The sequence below is a fragment of the Centruroides sculpturatus genome, unplaced genomic scaffold (genome assembly GCF_000671375.1).
Source record: "Centruroides sculpturatus isolate CEXI.00-Female unplaced genomic scaffold, Cexi_2.0 scaffold111, whole genome shotgun sequence".
In the NCBI taxonomy this organism is placed as follows: domain Eukaryota; kingdom Metazoa; phylum Arthropoda; class Arachnida; order Scorpiones; family Buthidae; genus Centruroides; species Centruroides sculpturatus.
This window is the reverse complement of record NW_019384655.1, coordinates 284,917-304,057: the sequence shown is the minus strand read 5'-3', so window position 1 is coordinate 304,057 and position 19,141 is coordinate 284,917. Positions and strand designations below refer to the sequence as shown.

General features: G+C 29.8%; 1 protein-coding gene across 2 annotated transcripts; it reads left to right on the top strand.

Annotated features, from left to right (window-relative positions):
• Nucleotides 1-757: 757 nt before the first annotated feature.
• Nucleotides 758-17,767, top strand: LOC111626398 (NAD(P)H-hydrate epimerase-like). Of its 2 annotated transcripts, none has more exons than XM_023369760.1 (4): nt 758-1,202; nt 5,712-5,928; nt 15,898-16,156; nt 16,232-17,767. In XM_023369760.1, the coding sequence occupies exons 1-4, from the start codon at nt 1,072-1,074 to the stop codon at nt 16,444-16,446; spliced, it is 822 nt and encodes a 273-aa protein (XP_023225528.1). In that variant the 5' UTR covers nt 758-1,071; the 3' UTR covers nt 16,447-17,767. The 2 variants fall into 2 exon arrangements, with proteins under 2 accessions (XP_023225528.1, XP_023225529.1); XM_023369761.1 differs by lacking the exon at nt 758-1,202 and adding an exon at nt 2,556-3,097.
• The last annotated feature ends 1,374 nt before the right edge of the window (nt 17,768-19,141 follow it).

Here is a 19,141-nt window from a genome sequence, read left to right as displayed (position 1 = left end):
CGTTAAATTTGCATCGGATCACATAAAATTCTTAATAAATCTTTAAGCATTTTAATACTTACACATCAAACATTTTATATGATTGTTAAGTTATTTTATTTTAAAACACTTTTAATTAATTATTAAGCATAGTAACAAATTAAATATTCCAGAAATTCATTAAAAAAGAGCATTATAAAGAATCACTATATTCAGTTTTTTTTATTTAATAATTAAAAAATTACATAAAAATATTAAGTTTGGCTTTTTCTAGAGTAAAAAAGAATGTGGAAAATTAAATTAAAAACATTAGTTTATAATTTAAATACTCATGTAACCAGTTAAAAATTCAATGGCATGTATAATTAATTTAAAACATGCATATTTATTTTATAGTATATATATATATATAAAAAAACAATGTATTTTTACAAATATATTTTAAAGTTTAAAAAAAATATATATATATATTATATATTTTCCATTTGTATGTACTGTAAATAAGGTGAACTTGGTCAATTCTGTGTTTAATGGAACTCCATTTGCTTTGCACCTGTTTCGGTAATCAAACGTTTTAGCACCTTTGGTTGCTAAGCAACGTTCCTCGATCTTCCATTCGGGTTATCAAAGGGCACTTTTCGCTTTAGAAACACTTTTTTTTTTTTCTTCTTCCCTCTCTTCCTTTTTATTTTCCTCCTATCCTCATCCCAGATGGGACCGACGGTTGCTACGTAACAGCATCATTTATACCTGTAAAGACAGGTATCCTTTAATAATTCTATAGAATTCTTCGCTATTTTCGTAACCGTAGGCTCTCGTTCGACTTGTTACGCTTCTTACTTCTATTTTAATATAGCGTAACATAGTTTACTCGAGGTGGAAACGGTAGATAAACGATTTAAATAACAATCGTAAGCCCATCTCTGGTTTCTCGTCCCTTGGCTTTATTAATGGACTGTTCTCCATCGACCCGAACCAACGTCTCCCACATCTCACCTAGCATGTCAGACAACCAGACGAGTCGGCTGGTCGGCTTGTGATGAAGAAACTCTAAATATATATATATATATATATTTATATAGCAGCTAAAAGATGGAGAAGAGTGACAAGAAATCAAGTCGTTTCTCGTTTCGTAGAAGGCCTAAGAGTATAAGTGTCGATCGTGGAAAAACCGATTATTCAGAAACTAATTTAGTTAAAGCTGATAACCTGTTGTATATCAGGTAAGATGCTCGATACAGTTAACAATAGAAAATACCTTTAAATCGGCTTAGAAGTAGGGAAGAACGGGAAATCCGATGCCGTCGCGTATAACCCGCACTTAAGAGAGCGCAACATTAAAAGGAGGAAAAAAAATTTTAAAATACACAAAAACGCAATTTTCTTGTTTGTTTACGTCAATTACTTCGATTTGCATAAATTGGCCATGTTTTATTTTTATGTAATACGATCTGACGTTAATTATTTAAAGCGTAATTCTAATTAAGTTCCTCTTCGTTCCGAAACGAATTACGTGCAATTTTTTTTTCTTTTTGTTTGCTTCTTTTTTAATGACTATTACTGCAAATGGACTTTTGTTGTTAACTACGCACGATCGATGATTTTTACAAACGAATCCCCCTTTTTTTTCTCTGTTATGCTGGGTTATATATCATTCAAAACGTTAAAGACTAGAGTTAGCCAAGCGTGCTTTTAAACTATCTTCCTGTATTTTCAATTAGATCTGTGGCTAGTTTATTTTTAGGGATTTCTATACACGCTCCGGGGATGAAGCCATATTTATCGAGCGATGTAGTAATTTAGGGGAAATTCCCCCATCATTTTACACCCCCGAAATCACACCACCACTGTAAAAACCGTATTATTCAACGCGCTGCTAACGACTGACAATGTAAAAAAAAAATAATGATTAAAATTAGTTAATTAGTAAATTAATTTTATCAATATCATTAGTTTGCAATTTAGAGTATTTTAATTAGAAAACCGAGCACCCCCCACAAAATTCATCAAGCGATAATCTCCAGTTTAGTTCAGTAATCTAGGTATATGATATTATTACAACCTGTTATTTATCGACACGACAACAAACAGCAAATTAAATCGATTTGGATTATGTTCGGGAGACACTCCGCAGTCGTTTTACTCAACACAATCGAAATATATACCGTTTAGTCATATTTAACTCGCTAGTTGCCGTTTTAGCGCCACCGTCGCTCCACGGATTCAAATTCTTATAGAAAAATTGATATTTCTAGAACGGAACGCTTATTAGAAGCGATTAAAAGAGAAATTTTGATTGGTTTATGGAAAAATCAAACGATTTTAATCTTTAACTAAGGAATATATGAAAAGTCGTAGGAGAGCGAGTTAGAAATGTCGAGTCCGATTAGAACTGAAAGAAAGTTTTGTACATTTTATTACTAATTTTCTTTCAGTGTGAAAGCTTTAATTATGCTTAAAATATTCGCTTATGGGTTTTGTTGCCATGGCGACTTGCTAAAGGAAATTTTCGTACGTTTGCATTTATCTATACTTTCATTTCTATCATCATCGCCATTTACCTCTGCGGAAATTAACGGACCGTTTCTGTTATAATTAGCAACTGAAATGTTGACTTTTGTGCTTATAAAATTGGTATATATATATCTATTTTTGGGCATGTTCATTATTAAATTTAACTCTTACATCTGCAATTTTTCAGTATCGATTATATGTTAACTGCATCTGTTACTCCCACTACATAAACGCGTGTGAGTAAACATATTTTCTCTACTTTAACTGCCGCGTATTCATATTAATAGACGTTTCTTCAAACTATTTTTGCATAATCATCGCCATTTTTCATTCTTGCTTTTTGTATTTCACTTTCTTCCTTAATTCTAACGCGCACGTAACGTTAAGAAAATCGAGCCTTTCCGTCACGAAATTCCAGAAGAAAACTGCCAAATCCACTCTACGAACTCGGAAGTCGTAGGTAAAATGGCGGAAATTCAAAAAAAGAAATTGGAGCGATTCTATTGGTCTTCCCCCCAGTGAAATCGATGACGAAATGGGTAATGCGAAAATTTGAATTTGGAGTCTTTGTGATTGGTTTGTTTCGAAAACCATTGCACTGTGGGTAATTATAAAAATTCGAAAATTTGTATATAAGCCTTGTGATTGGTTTATTTTGAAATCTATTTCAAAATTAAAAAAAAATTAACTTGAAATAATTGATGACATGAAACAAGTGCTAATTTAAACCGTCCAATCCTTTTCTTTCGCGGATCGCATACCAGAATTTTATAACCTATAGAAATACGTTTTATAACAACACCAGAAAAAAATTTTAAAAAGTCGATAAAAGTTAATTAATCATTTAGCTGGTTGCGTTTATTATTATAATTAGTTTTAAAGTAGATGAGCGCTCTTAATAACCTTTCATCGAATTTTTAATTAGAGAAAAAGAGTGATTTTATGGTCTCCACAAGTTTTATTGATTATATATCAGCATTTTTTCTTGATCAAGAAGGAATTTTTAATTCTTAATATCCGATAAAAATCACTGTTTGGTACTAAAAATTTATCTTTCTGGCTGTTTTTTTAATTAGAAATTTGAAAAATTTACATTTTTCAGTTGAAAACTATGCTTTTTTTAATGTTTTACATGCAAAATAAACATGTTATTGGGCTTTGTCACGGTTTGAGGATCCGAAAAGTACAGTCGACCCCCTATAACACTGTTGATAATTCCGTTTTATATGAATTCCATGTTGTAAGAGTCACTTATATTTTACAAATACATGAACCGTTCATAGCCTGACACACGTATTTGTAAAATCTGAGTGACTCGTACAACATGGAATTCATATAAAACGGAATTATGAACAGTGTTATAGGAGGGGTCGACTTGTATATAACTCTTCCTTCAATAAGAGGAAATACATGTAAGAACTCAAATAGAAATGCGAATAAAGTATATATGCTGTCAGTATCCTGCAAACATTAGAAATATTTTCAATTTTAAAATTCATTTCTGCCTTTGTGGCGATTATTTCATTTTGTGACGAGGCAAATCTCCGAATTTTAATAAAATGGTATTAAATTAATTATTTTGGACTTAATGAATGGAAAAGGCACGGAAACTATGTTCGCTTCCACCTGTGCATTTTATAAATAATTTCTGTTTTAATGTATTTTGTCCCCCCTTTTAACTGAAATTAACTTGTTTAATTTTAGTTGCAAGATAATTTTTGATGGTCTAATTTAATTAAATTGCAGTTAGATGAATTTTTCTGATATTTTTTAAACTTTTATATATACTTTCTCTGCATAAAAATATAGTTTTTATTGCTTTATTTTTATTTTTATAAGGAAAAGTTTAACAGTTGTAGAAATTTGGGAATAAAACAAGAATAGAAACAGACAGAGTGATATATTTTTTATGAATTTAATCAGAGAAGTGGAATTTTCTTACAGCAACAACATACTTATTGATAAATTTCTTGCAAAAATATATGTTGGATTGATAAAATTTGGATTTTTAGTAGAATATTCCTGTATAATTTAATTAAAGAACTTCAGTTATAGGAAGTTACTTTCTAATAATTTAAATGGATTTTTATTAAGTATTTTAATAATTTTAAGAATTAAAATACAGTAAAATGTTAGCTACGTAATAAAAGGCAAACTTATTGTTGACAAGTACTCGTGTTTAAATTCAGTCCATGCCCCTATAATTTTTTGTAGTTTTTATGGATTTGGGCATTGTTTCCTATCCCACATACATGCCAACCTTTTGGATACGATGCCAACCAGCATTTGTAATGGGTGATGTTGTGTATTGCCGTGTAATTCTAAGGTTGTGCTTCTTGTTAACCAATCAATCAATAATTAAAGTATTTGTTTAAATATATAAAATTAATATAAATAAATATAACAGTAAAAACTAATAACTGTTTTAAAATACGTAGGAAAGTAAGCTTCTAGCTTTTAAAACATTGGTTCTTAACCTTTACGAGTTTATACGCCATTCATATACTTTTTATTAAGTGGAACATTAGCATCAATATATTCAAAAATCAATAAGCAATTTCATATTTACTATTCTTATGAAACAATGGAGCATTAATCTAATAAACTTCATTGTATTGAATAAAATAGTAAACATGGAATTGTCTATGAATAAAGTAATATTCTGTAGTACATTGGAATAAATTTGCAATAAAAACTTAAATATTGTGTTTTTATGGAACACTCGGAGTGAGTTAGTGGAGAATGAAGAAGCAGAATGAAAGAATTGGATGTTTTGAAATAATAACTTCAAATTTTTTTAGCCTGTTTCTACGTTCTCCATCATAGTCACAATGAATGATACTTTTGGTCATATTTTGCTTGTAATGCAAAGCAGAAAGATCTTCACATCTATAGGAGATCCTTCAGATGTGAAGGTGAGTTTTCTAGAATAGAATATACATGATGATTTGAGGCTTCTATCTACAGAACAGAGCAAGAAAAACTTGTGATGTGTAGAAAATTAAATGTTTCATCTATAAACAGAAAAAGGTCAAATAATTTAGTAGAACTATTACATCAGCAAACTTTTTAAATTATGTAAATTATCATTCTTGTCATTAATGTTTTTTATTTCATTACATTAATGAAGTGAAATTGCATCAAATGGTAATTTTAAATTGCTTTTCTTAATTTTTGAATAATTAAATTATAATGTTGTTCTCTTTTTTTTTCCTCAGTCAGGAAGAAGCCATTAATATTGATAAAGAACTATTCAATGAATATTGCTACAGCGTCGACCAGTTGATGGAATTGGCGGGATTGAGTGTTGCTACAGCAATTGCAAAAACTTACCCTCGTTCAAACATGGGCAAAGGTGGCACGGTGTTGATATGTTGCGGACCGGGTAATAATGGAGGTGACGGACTCGTCTGTGCCAGACACTTAAAGATGTTTGTAAGTAATATTTTTATGATATTATATAAACTGTTAGAAAATATAGGATTAGAAATGATTCAGTTAAATGTAATGAGAATTATATAATAAAAGAAATATATAATGATTGACTGTTTCATTATAAGAATACTGCTTTACAGCTTTGAAAATGTGTTTTTCTAATATTTTGGTTTGATTTGTATAGTCTTTTATTATAATTGTAAAATGGTTATGGTATGAGAAATTTTTGTACATGGTCTTCCACAATTTTAAATAACTGTAATTATGTTAATTATTATCTAAGAAGTATGTGACAAATACTGATCAATGGAATAATAACTGTTGGAGTTTCATTTCCCATCTGCATTCAAATGTGTTGTTAACTACTTCTAGGAAGCATCGTAAACAAAAATGGCAACTTTGTAACAGAGAAGGTGTTTTATGTTCTGCAGTTTGCAAACTTGGAATCGTTTTGTGATCTCCTGGAACTGTTGTTATCACTAAAGAATGTTTGTCTTATGTGGTGGATCGCTTTGAAATTGTCTGCAAAAGTTATATTGCACAATAATGAATAGCATTCATTTTGGATGACACGGTACTTAAGTGATTCTCAATCTTTTTTTCGTCATGTTTAACTTTTAATAATTTAAAAATTTGGCAGCACACTTGGTTACTTTGGACAACCGGCGACATCATAACAGTGACTTTTAAACACAGTTGGTTATTTTCTCTAGGAAGGTAGAACCGATTAAACTACTAGTCTGACGTCACTTATGTATGGGTATTCGCAGTGGCAACACACTAAAGTGCCACAGCACAGTGGTTGAGAATCATTGCTGTACTTCTTCAAGAAATGTACAGAATGGTCAGAAAATCTGCATGTGTGACATTGTCTTTAGTGTCTCCCAATTATAGAATATATCTGATAGATTCAGTGTAAATCAGCGCAGATATAATATGTAATCTTTTCAAAACCTAAATGTAACAATATGTAGCAGCTTATTTTAGGGCATTATTAAAGAGAAAATTTATCAACTCTGCCTTAAAATTGTCAAAAACTTAAAAACGGTTATTATGATTGCTCTAATAACTTTGCATTATCAATATCAGAACATGGAAGATGTCTAAATGAACCTAAGAAAAAGACTGAAGTTTAAACAGTAAATAGGAGTTACAGATAACTTCTAATTAGAACGAATAGAGTCTTCATAGAAACTGTATATATGAGTGGTCCGAATTCTCATGATTTTTTGTGAATAATTTATGCTGGAGTTTGTTTATCCTCATCATCCATGGCCAACTTCAAATAAAATGACATATAAATAAATGACATTTCTTAAAAGCTTACATTGTTTATATACATACATAAAGTCTGCAGCTAAATAGAATGACAATGAATCTGAATCCTATGAGCAGAGTACCACAAATGTCTATCAATCGTAGCTTTCATACTGAGACTCAACCAATCTTTTATGTTCTTGAACAATTATTTACTGATAAAAAGTTCTTAAATCATAATAGCAAAATAAATTTTGTTATTATGATTTAAGAAAATAAAGAAGAGAAAATTTAATTTTATTCAGAATAAATTAATTAAGATTCTTATCTGAAGTATAGTGACTATCCACTATCAAGTGGAAGGATTAGAAAGAACTATGAATAAAGTCAAAAGTAGCAACTCCAAGAAAGACTAATAACACTGGAGGAGGAGGAGAAAATAATATAGATTATTGTTTTTTATAATTTTTATTTACTTAGAATATGATGTAGACTTAGAAGTTGGCTATATAGAATTTTGGCCGTATGAAGTTTATAGATTATATATGCAGATCAGTTATTTATATATTAATATTTGTGATGTATGTGTAATAAATATTTGGGTGTGATTATATTTAACACTTATCACAAGTTAAATTTGATGATCAAATGCTGTTATAAGATCTCATAAGGCCTGATAAATGTGGTATTGGAAATGATGCAAAACTATTGTTTTATTTATAATAGATTATGATTCTATTAATGTTGTTTAAAATATCATAGTTAATTTGGATATTATTAGTATAAAATTGAGAAAATTGTCCTATAATCCTCACAATTTTTTAAATTGAGAGTAATTTATTTCTTAATACTAATATTAAATTTTTATTGAGAAGAATTATATAAAATTTTAAAAACAAAGTATTGTTTTGTTTGTTTTAAAGATTGTTAACTTAAATTGGCAAATTTATTTTGGAGTTTTTACAATTGATTTGCATTTTTTGTAGCTTTGCAAAGTTATATTTACATCTCCTTCTCATTTTTCCAGCATTATTAATCACACTTTGTGTGTTTACTAATTTTCTTCCTAAAAATTGCTCTCTCTTTTGCTAATCCTCCCTAATCTGGGCTTGGGACTAGCCCGATTCATCAAGCTTTGGTTGGATTCAGATAACGGCACTTGACAACGTTATTATTTCTAAGTGGAATACTATCTGGGTCCTTCACTACACAACTTCAGTGATCTGTAAACTGCTGTTTTCAATACCTGCAAAGTTATATTTATATAAATAAAAGTGTAATAAATGAGCAGATTTAAGTAAAATTTCAATCCAAGTATTCTACTGCTGAAATGGTCTTTGCTCAGATCTTTAAACCTAAAAATTATAAGCAAAATTCATCCGTAAATTCCAACTTTACAGTATTAAATAATAAGAAAATTGATTAAAAGTTTGAGAGTTTTGTTGCTTTGGGTCTTTTCTTTTCATTTGTAAATTCCACTTTGCAGTATCATAGGAAAATACACGATGCTGAGCTACAAAATCGATCTGAAGCTGCGAGAAATTTCAAAAATTTATATTTTCTGATGTAGTTCTTTAATGGTAGTTACTCAAATTTTTAAATTATCAAGGAGTCGGGAAGATATGATTCTATAAAAAAAATTAAAAATTTAAATAAAAGTATTTTTATGTTTCATTTTTGAATTCTAATGCAAAATATAGTTTAAAAAGTGAACTTTAAATAGTGTTTTAAAATATTTTGTTATTAAAATGTGAGTATTGAATTTTATTCATCAATTTTGAGTCTTTAGAAGAAGGGTTTTTTTAAGTGTATTCTGTGAATTCTGTATGCCATCACTCAAAAGTTATCAATAGAAACCACTTCAAAATATGGCTGCTGCTTATCTTGTTAGTAATATATTTATTAATTTTGACAAGAAGAGTGAAAACATTTGTATTAATTATAAATTCTATATTACATAAAACAGAAGGAAAAACAGTTTTATTCATCATCTAATGCATTTGGTTTTGTATTTTTGAATTTTTATAACCTGTTACATCAAAATAAAATATTCATTTATAATTAAAACAAAATAATTTTTATTCTATACAATTAAAAATTTATTTTTATACTTTTAAATCTAGTTTAAAATAACAACGTTATAAATATTATTTGTTTACTTTTTATATCAGATAAAATATATGATAGCTGCTACTAAAATAACAAACGTATAACTGCAGAAATTTATAATTTTCGACAAATAACTGTCCTTAAAGAGTAAAGTACAGTTGATGTTTAAAGTACAATATTTAAAATATTAACAATTTTAGAGCAGTGTTTCTTAACCAGGACTGCGGAGTCGGAGTCGTGGAGTTTTGATGTTTTAGCCGGAGTCGGATGGTAAGGAAAAGTCGGAGTTGGAGTCAGTAGATTTTTACGTGACTTCCACAGCCCTGGCAGGGCTGTTGAGTCAGAGCCGGAGTCGTGGAGTTTTGGTGTTTTAGCCGGAGTCGGATGATAAGGAAAAGTCGGAGTTGGAGTCGGTAGATTTTTACGCGACTCCACAGCCCTGTTCTTAACCTAGCTTAGTCAGTAGTTTGTGTTTGGTGCACTCAAAGATTATAATTTGTATCTCCACAGTTTGAATGCAATGACTGTTAAATGATTAAAGTTTACTGGTTTGGATAGTATAAATTGTTATGTACTTTAAGATTTGTAATATAAAAGTGTGCGCCAATCATTAGATTGCAATCCACTTGTTGGCAAATTGTCTTATAGATTGTTTATATAAAAACTAATATAATTAGTAAGTGTTTAATTATATACACACTGATACTGCTATAGATACATTACTTGAAAGTAACATGTTAAGTGAGAATGCATTAAGCAAAGTTTCTATACAGCACCTGTTAACGACTTTTCCAAAATTGGATTATACAAAAAGAGTGATGCGTAATATAAAAATTTCAGCAGCAAGTTACTAGATTTTTTTAAAATTTGAGATGGCATTTTGGAAAAATTTTATAAGATACAAGCAATTATTTATTGTGACATTGTCACAATGCCAAGTTGCAATTTTTAATCATATTTTTTAAAATTTATTTAATTTAAACTGTATGCTCTCCACCTCAAATTAGTAGCGTCTTGCTCCTGTACATCATACTTTTCCTGTTAGCAACACAGTCGTGTTGGTCATCTAACTAACCTCTTTCAGGTGAAAATTTTTGAATTGAAATAACATGACTTCTGGTTTGCATCGGAAGTTTGTATATAGTTAATTGGAGCTTCTTGCTCCTAATCTTTCCATATCTGGTCTCGGCTTTCATATATCTAACTCCATTCTCGAAATTAAGGGTGAACGGATGATAATAGGAATTTATTGGTCTACAATTTTTTCAAATTGCAGTCCAAAAATCTTTATTTTAAAAGAACTTAAACCCCATATGAGAAACATTTTCATTAAGTTTTACCCCAATCAATATATGATCTGTAACCCTGCTCTATCGCCCCTCCCCCTTTAATAATGTACTTCAAAATTTAATTGTATTAATGCCCCTTATATACAAGTTACTATGACAAATTTTGTTTTTTTAATCTTTTCTCAATCCTAAGATATTAAACAAAATGGACAACAACACACGTATGCATATTCTAGGAATTATTTTCCTTTTTTTTCCACTTGTTTTGAGTTTGGAGGTCTCGAAACATCAAGATTTGCAATACTTTCCCATGTTATATACACATTATAACAGCCAGGTAAAATTGCCAATAATTAATAAACCATGTTAAAATGTGTAAACACGTTAAATAACCTGTATATTTTAAATTAAGTTTTAATTAAAGAAATCTTTCTTTAATTAACATTTTTGAGTTTATGAACTTACAATATGTTGTGTATGGTTTAAAGTGTGTCGTTGTGGAAACATTTTATTTAAAAGCACAATATTTCATTAATTTGAAGATTGTTTGCAAGAAAAATGTTTATGAAATTAATAATAAAATATTTCAATAAAAAATATAATTTCATTATTTTATCTTCAGAAAAAAATTGTTATTTTATATTTATTCATTTAAGTGTTATTCATCTACTTATTTATATACTTTTAATGTTTTTCTTTCCTTACTTAAATATTTTGACTGCAGTGTTTACATAGTCAAACTTCCTTCTGTTAATTTATATGTTTTTTTTTATTGAAATTTTTATTTTATTTAAATTATATTTATCTTGTATGATCATCGTCATAATACCGTTCGATTATTAGCTTAACTCATCGGCGACTCCGTTACGCCATCAAAATTCTACGAATGTTTGACCTGTCGTCGCAACGGCGAGCCTTTCTTACCGAATCTTCTTGGTTTGTCAACCGTAAAATACACTTAATAGCTTAGGTAAACTCGATACTGGAAAATGGAAATCGAATGTAGTAATTTAGTATGTGTTTGAGTTGGGATTTGTGAACTTTGGCATACTTTCCTGTGAATAGAAATTGGTTTTATAGATCACATTTACATTTCAGATTTTTCACTGGCGAGTTAAAGCAAACATGCAAGGAAATAATGAACTAAAAATTAATTTTTTATATTTATACAACTTCTATCTTTTCAAGATTTCAGCAACGGTAATAAGTTTTTTTTCTTTTTTAAATAAATAAATTGAAAACTGAAGTGAATGCTTTTATGTCATGCAACTATTTAAGTAGAAAATAATTTAAAGATTTGGCTTAATATTATCTATATTAAAGTGTTTCAAATTGAATTTTATTGCAACAATTATAGCATTGGTCTATTTTGATGGTGTTTCAGCCAAATCTTACGGTACAGTTTTTTATGATGTTAAAATGTGAATGTAGAGACTTGTAAATCTTGTGGATTTTTATTTCTTATGCGGCACTTTACAAATTGGATTGGTGTAATGTCGCTAATCCAAACCATTTTTGTTTACTTTTTCATTAAATATTTCAGCAAAAACATGTTTTCAATTGAAAGTTTACTACTGTTCATGTATGATTTATAAAATCAACATGTATTAAACATTTTAACATAAATTCTATATTGAATATACTGTAAAAAATTTTTAAGCATATACAGGAATATCTTGCCTTACGTCGGTAATTGGTTCCAGGAGAACGACTTAAGTCGAAAAACGACGTAAGTTGAATTTACTTGTCTCCGAATCTACTTGCCACTAGGCTAAACCATAAATTACCAATTCCCGTTCTGTATTTTATTTATTAATGCATTTTTAATAATATATGGTTAATAAGGATCTATTTTAAGCTTATAAACAAATAAATTTTAGTTTTTAATATAGTACAGAAAAAAGTAATTTAAATTTACGAATGCATGTACTGTAAATACAGTATATACTTGTAAATGTATATATTATAATATGATTTTATGTGCTTTAAACATTTTTCTAGTGACATTACGACTTCAGTATTTGTGGCGGACAGACATAAAGTCGAATAAAATGACTTAAACTTGACTTTTATTTTTCCATATACTTTTTTGATAAACGATGTATAATCGGGAACGACGTAACTCAAAATGACATAAGTCGAGGCATACCTGTGTATATTTTTCATAAACCTGATCAACTTTGTACAATGAATAGATTGGATTAGAGAGAATACACTGTATGAAAAAATTACACTCAAATAACCTTGAAGAAATGTTTCTTGAAGGTTATTTTAGTGTGTTTATCACCTTTTACAGCAGTTCTGATTTAATATTAAAAAAATTAAGAAGACATGTGAATAGTAAAATATAAAATGCTAACCTAATGTTTTAGCATTTGTTTAATATTTTTAAATATAGGCGAGAATATTTGACATACAGTTTCTTTCCTGAGTAATTATTATTATTATGTACATAATTTATCTTGACTTAAAAAAACAAAAAAAAAAACACACAGCAACAAGATCAAATACTGGCATTAGATTACATTCAAATTGAGCCCTCCCAGGAGCTTACGATTGTATAATATACCAGCGTAAAATATTGGCAGATCCAAGAAGTGCAGCTTTTTGCATTTGGCATGTTGTGATTTTTACTGATGTTGAATGTTTTTAAATGCTGGTGGAGATTTTTTGGTATAACACCTAGCGTGCTGATCATCGCAGGTATTATTTAGGCTGGTATGTGCCAGATTTGCTGAAATTCAATCTTTAAATCTTGATATTTTATGAGTTTTTCCTGTTCCTTCTCTTTGATTCTGCTGTCACTTGGTATGGTACATCAATTATCCATACTTGTTTCTCTTTAATGATGGTAATGTCTGGTATGTTGTATGCCAATACCTTGTCTGTTTGAATGTGAAAATCCCACAATATTTTGATTTGGTCATTTTCAGTGACTTTATTATTATTATGTTGCAAATGTCATGCTCAACTGATACTGGTGCCAAGTTCTTTGACGGACAAAAGTCAAAGCATAGCTACACAAACAAGTTAAGATTAAGGCGTGTTATTGGTGTGTGTGTCAACACCTAGAAAGTTTCTAACAATGTGACATGCATTCAATATTACTTTTCTATAGTGCCATAAATATGTTTTTATTACAGTGTAATATTTCTAGACTTTAGAGTATGTGGTATGACACCAGTAGAAGAGAGGACAACAGGTATAATAAATACCTTATCCATCCCCCACATCTGTCTTATTTCTTGAGCGCAAGTGGAGTGTACTTGTTGATTTATTATTATTATATTTATTTATTTTGACACACTACACTCTGTCAGCACTAAGAAGACCTTTTTATCAAGCCTATTATAGGTTTAGTCAATGGAGATATCAGATTGTGACGTATTGGGATAGACTACTCTCCCCAAAAATATTCCTGTAGTTTTTCGACTTATCTGGATTCAATCCCAGTTCCCTAGAGTGATCATCTGGCCTTCTGAATAATTATCATCATTGTCACCCATTTCATTATTTCCCAAAGCTTTGACATTTGTGTACCTCTTAAAGTTTCCTAAGTATCCTTTTGCAAACTCTTATAAGAATCCTCTCAATATTATTTTTCTGCATCCTAAATTTTTTTAATAATTTCTATGCATAATTTCACTATTTATCTGTAATAATCACACAATTAATTGATTATTATTACAGCTTTAAAAGTTCAGAAAGATAATTTGCAATTAAGGTAATGGTTAATGCAAGAAATTGCATTACTGTCAAAAAAATGTCCAGATATTCTGGACCTTCATCCTATTTGCAGAAGTCCGTACAGAACTGGAAAATCAGGGAATAAGATTTTTAGCAGTAAAAGTCAGGGAATTGCATTAAAAATCAGGGAAAGTCTGGGAATCCGTCTGTCACTCATGCTCCTTTTTGATCTGAACATGTTTTTAAATTTGGTTCAGTGTAAGGAGGTCTACAAAAACTGGAGCGACCAAACAAATGGCAAGATTTGTTGCATTTATATTTCGTAAACTATAAATGGTAATCTAACAATTTAAATTTTGTTGGATAGGAGGTTTACATCCATATTTAGAATGGTGATAGTGGGGGTGTGCAGCTGTGCAAGGGGTAGCGGTTACGTGTGAACACCGAAAATGGTGATTTGGTGTGGTTTTTGGGCAGCAAAACTTTGGATGGCGAAGAGATAGGACGTCGAGATTTGTCTTGATTTATACAGAACGACAAGATCTTCAATATTATTTAGCAATAATAACTGATAAAATATAATTTGTAAAGTTATAAGCCAATAACTGTGGAAATACGAACAGAAATGTAACAAATGTATATCATTGGAAAGAAAAATTTTAAAGGAATTAAGTTTCGGGAAAAGATGGGAAGATATATAATGACCTCGAATGGGTCCGTGCTAGACCAAAAATAGCATACGATAAGCGATTTCTTCTGTTTAAATTAGTTTTGAATTTCCCGCCTCCTGTCTTTAAGAAAATTCGATTTTACAGCACACGCGAGTGTTTTTTTTTATTTTATTTAAATACAGTTTACGGATTAGTCCAAATTAAATCATGAATTTTTTATATGATGTAGATAATTACATAATCGATTTTATGTGAAGTTTTTTGTAAGTCAATAAAGAGTGTTTTAATACAAAAATTTACATAATTGTGTACAGAATGGGCTTAAATAGACTTGGCCAAATATTACATAATGAAAAGGGAAAATGCAAAGATGTTAATAAGTCAGGGAATAATGTTATAATATTGGTCATGGAAAGTTAGGGAACCACAGATGGAATAACCTGTATGGACCTTGTATTTGTATCAAACCAGGGGTTTTAAATTGGTCTTTTCAACAGATTGCATACTTGTTTCTTAGTTGAACTCCCTCTAGTTTATAATGGAGTCGTATTTGATTTTTTTTATCACTGATCCCTTTCTTTTGTGAAAGTAAAGTCTGTCCACTATATCAGAAATATTCTTAAATGCAAGTAAAGAAAGACATCTGTATCTTTTTTGTTGTTGTTGTTTTAAAGCATACAATAATTGTAATCATCAAAATCCCCTTTATAGCAACAAGTTAACATACAATAAACTCAACAGTCAGTTTCTAGTGCTTTGAAATGATAATATTATCTACAGAAAAGTAAATTTATCAGCTTTTGAGATAAAAATTCAAGTAGGAGTATCTAATCACCATAAATCATAATCATATCTTAACATTATTTATACTTTGGATATGTGCTTTTAGTATTATTTATGCAGTGTCATATAGATTATACTTAATTAAAATTGATAAATTTTGTTTTGTTTATTAGGGATACGAACCATCAGTATTTTATCCCAAACAAACAAACAAACAGTTATTCAAGAATTTGACCAAGCAGTGTGAAGAAATGGAGATTCCCTTTCTTTCCTTTCTTCCCGATTCACAGCTGATCACAGATTCGTACAATCTCGTGGTGGATGCATTGTTCGGCTTCAGTTTCAAACCACCCGTGAGACCCGACTTTGTCGACGTCATTGACAAACTGATGAAGATTCATATACCATTATGTAGCATCGATATACCTTCAGGTTTGTTTTAATTTATATAGTATTACAATGATATTTGTGATGACTAATTGCAAACAAAGTTCTCATTTATTTCAGGTTGGGACATAGAAAATGGCGATCCAAATGGACTCCAGCCGGAGTTTTTGATTTCTCTAACAGCTCCCAAAAAGTGTGCCAAATTATTCAAAGGGAAGTATCATTGGCTGGGTGGTCGGTTCGTTCCTCCCGGACTTTCCAGCAAGTACGAACTGAACTTGCCTCTGTATCCCGGAACCGAATGTTGTGTTCAGCTTCCGCTTCCGTCATCTTGAGGATCCAAATTACGGGTCTGAGATGTAACTGTACACTTAAAACTGTTTTTACAATTTATTGTTACAGTTCACGACGGATGGCAAAAATCAAAGAGAGAGAAATTACATTTTGAGTATATAAAATTTAGAATTAAGATTATTCGAATGAATTATACTCAGAAGTAGTATGCAGTATCATTGTTACCTATAAAAAAATCACAAAAAAAAAGTTTATATATATATGAAAAGTGCATTTAAAACTAAAATGCTATGGCAATTTTCTGTTTCCAAAATTGATATTTCATCTTCATCCGAATATTGCAAATTCTTGATATTTGTGCCTTCTTTCTCTGCTATTTGTCATTGTCATATATTAAATATATTCATGACAATTTAAAGAACAACTGTAGATTAAACATAAATTAATTTTTGGAAAGAAATTAATAAATTATACAACAACAACTTTTTTAAACACGTTACACCCTCTTACAAAGATAACAGTATTTTAAAATCAATATATTGATTATTGTTCTTAAAGTTGAGTAAATTTGTTTAACATGTTTAAAATAACAGTTTTATTGGCCATTGTGTTAACCGTATTTTGTGTTTGTATCACTTATTATTGAGAGAGGAAAGAAGTGTCATCGTTAATTTATTGAATTTTCCGATGTGTTTGAATTTTGCACTCTGTTAAGTTAATCGAAGGATTTTGCAGAGTTGTAAATATTTTATTTAACAATTATTGAACTTAAGTTTTGAGTTTTAACTTAAGTCAAATGATTAATAGCAATTGTAAATTTGTTGTTTCTTTATTTTTAAAACTATTTAAATGGATTATAAATCTTAATATTTGAAAAATAAATTTTGATAAGGAGAATTATTTACTTTAACTTTTTATTACAAAATGTTTTCTTTCGAAATATCAAATAATTTAGAAGGAAATATGACCAGAATTATGAACTAATATGGTTTTAAAACTGATACTTCTGGCACTTAAATAAAAAAAAATGTTTTTTAAATCAAATCACACCAACTTAATGTATTTGATTCCATCTAACTAGAAGCTTAGATAAAGGCAGATACTATACTGCAGCAGATTTCAACCTGAGCAGAAAATATAAGGTGAGCAATGTTTTTAATGATTAAAACATTTAACTGGCATAGACAATGGTCTAAACCAGAGGTTCTCAACCTTTACTTCTTGTCAGCCCTATCCAATATTGTATTTAAGCAAGCTATCCTGTTTTATACTGGTACAAAGATAATAGGAATTAATAAAATGTTTTCATTGAACATAAATCAAAATTCAAATCTGTATTGCTCACTAAAATATAAAGATATATCAATTACTATAATATACTGTGTTATTGTTTTTATTATATTTTTAAATTAAATTTGTTCGTCAATTCACAAATGACTCCCTAGTAAATTATCCATTCTCATATAAATTAAATAACTGCTTGAGGTTAATAGTGACTAGGAATCTCTGGTCTGTCCATATCTTAGACCAGACTAGATTTTTACTTAGTCTTTTAGGCTATATGTACAGTACAGTACATAGTTAACAAATTGTTGAAACACTTTTTTATCATTACTTCTCTCTAGTAACCATGTAGCAACAGTTGAAAGATAAAACAGGTGGGTCTAGTGTTTGTGTTTTTGTTAGTTTGTTTGAGTATGTTTCCTGGCAACAATTTTGTACATAGTGCACAGAATTATTGTCAGGAAAATCAATACAATGGAGCCTTTTAAAAATGATTTGAGATTTTTCCTAACCCAATTTCCATAGGACCCATGACAAAATTTTTCAGTTATATGAACATACAACTATCATTTTAATGTTCATTTTCTGTCCCACGGTAATAGAATTCCTACAGATTTCACTTCTCTATAACAGTTTTATTAAACTTTCTCTCTTCTCTATAATCTTCTAACTGGTAAACAATGAAGAGAAGGAGGAGAGCTCAGAAGTAACTAGAATTGCAAATGCATTAACCTTAATACCTTAGCTACTCACCCTCTGGCTGTCTGTGAAGTAAGTTACATGCACCTAGGTGCCCACCAGTGGCTTAGTGTTTAAAACCACTGAACACTAATACATTGTTGTGGGTTCACACCGGACCAAGGACTGGCCATGTGTTTTCTATGTTTTCTTCATGTGTCTGATACAAAGAAAAGTCAGTTTCCCCACAAAAAATGCTATGGTAGGTATCTCCCTTGGCAGATTACCATGTGTTGCATTTCATTTTTTCTGTAGTTTTCAAAAATGCTTGGTTTAAGATGTTACCTCATCTCGCCCTTCATATTTTAACACTTAACTTAAAATTTGTATTATTTTTACTTATTTTCTAGTTAATTAAATTTTCTAATTCACGAGTAACTAAACAACAGTTTCATTTATAATAATCTTTAATTAATTAATAATAGTTTTGTTTTAAAAACAAAACTATTAAACTAACTAGAGCCTCACATTACAGACTTCGATCTGTGGGCGCTAAGAGGGACTTTTAATCAAGCTCATTCCTGGGTTAGCCCATTGTGGATTAGCCCACAATGGGGTAACCAATTCACTCATTTCATTGTGATTTCTTACTAATCCACAAGCAATACAATCTTTACTTTTTGTCAATGCTTTGTTTTTTCTAGGAGACTCAAAGTCATGATGGCCAAGCTTTTCTTATTTGAAAAATCCTATTCTTTGTAGGATAATCGAGGA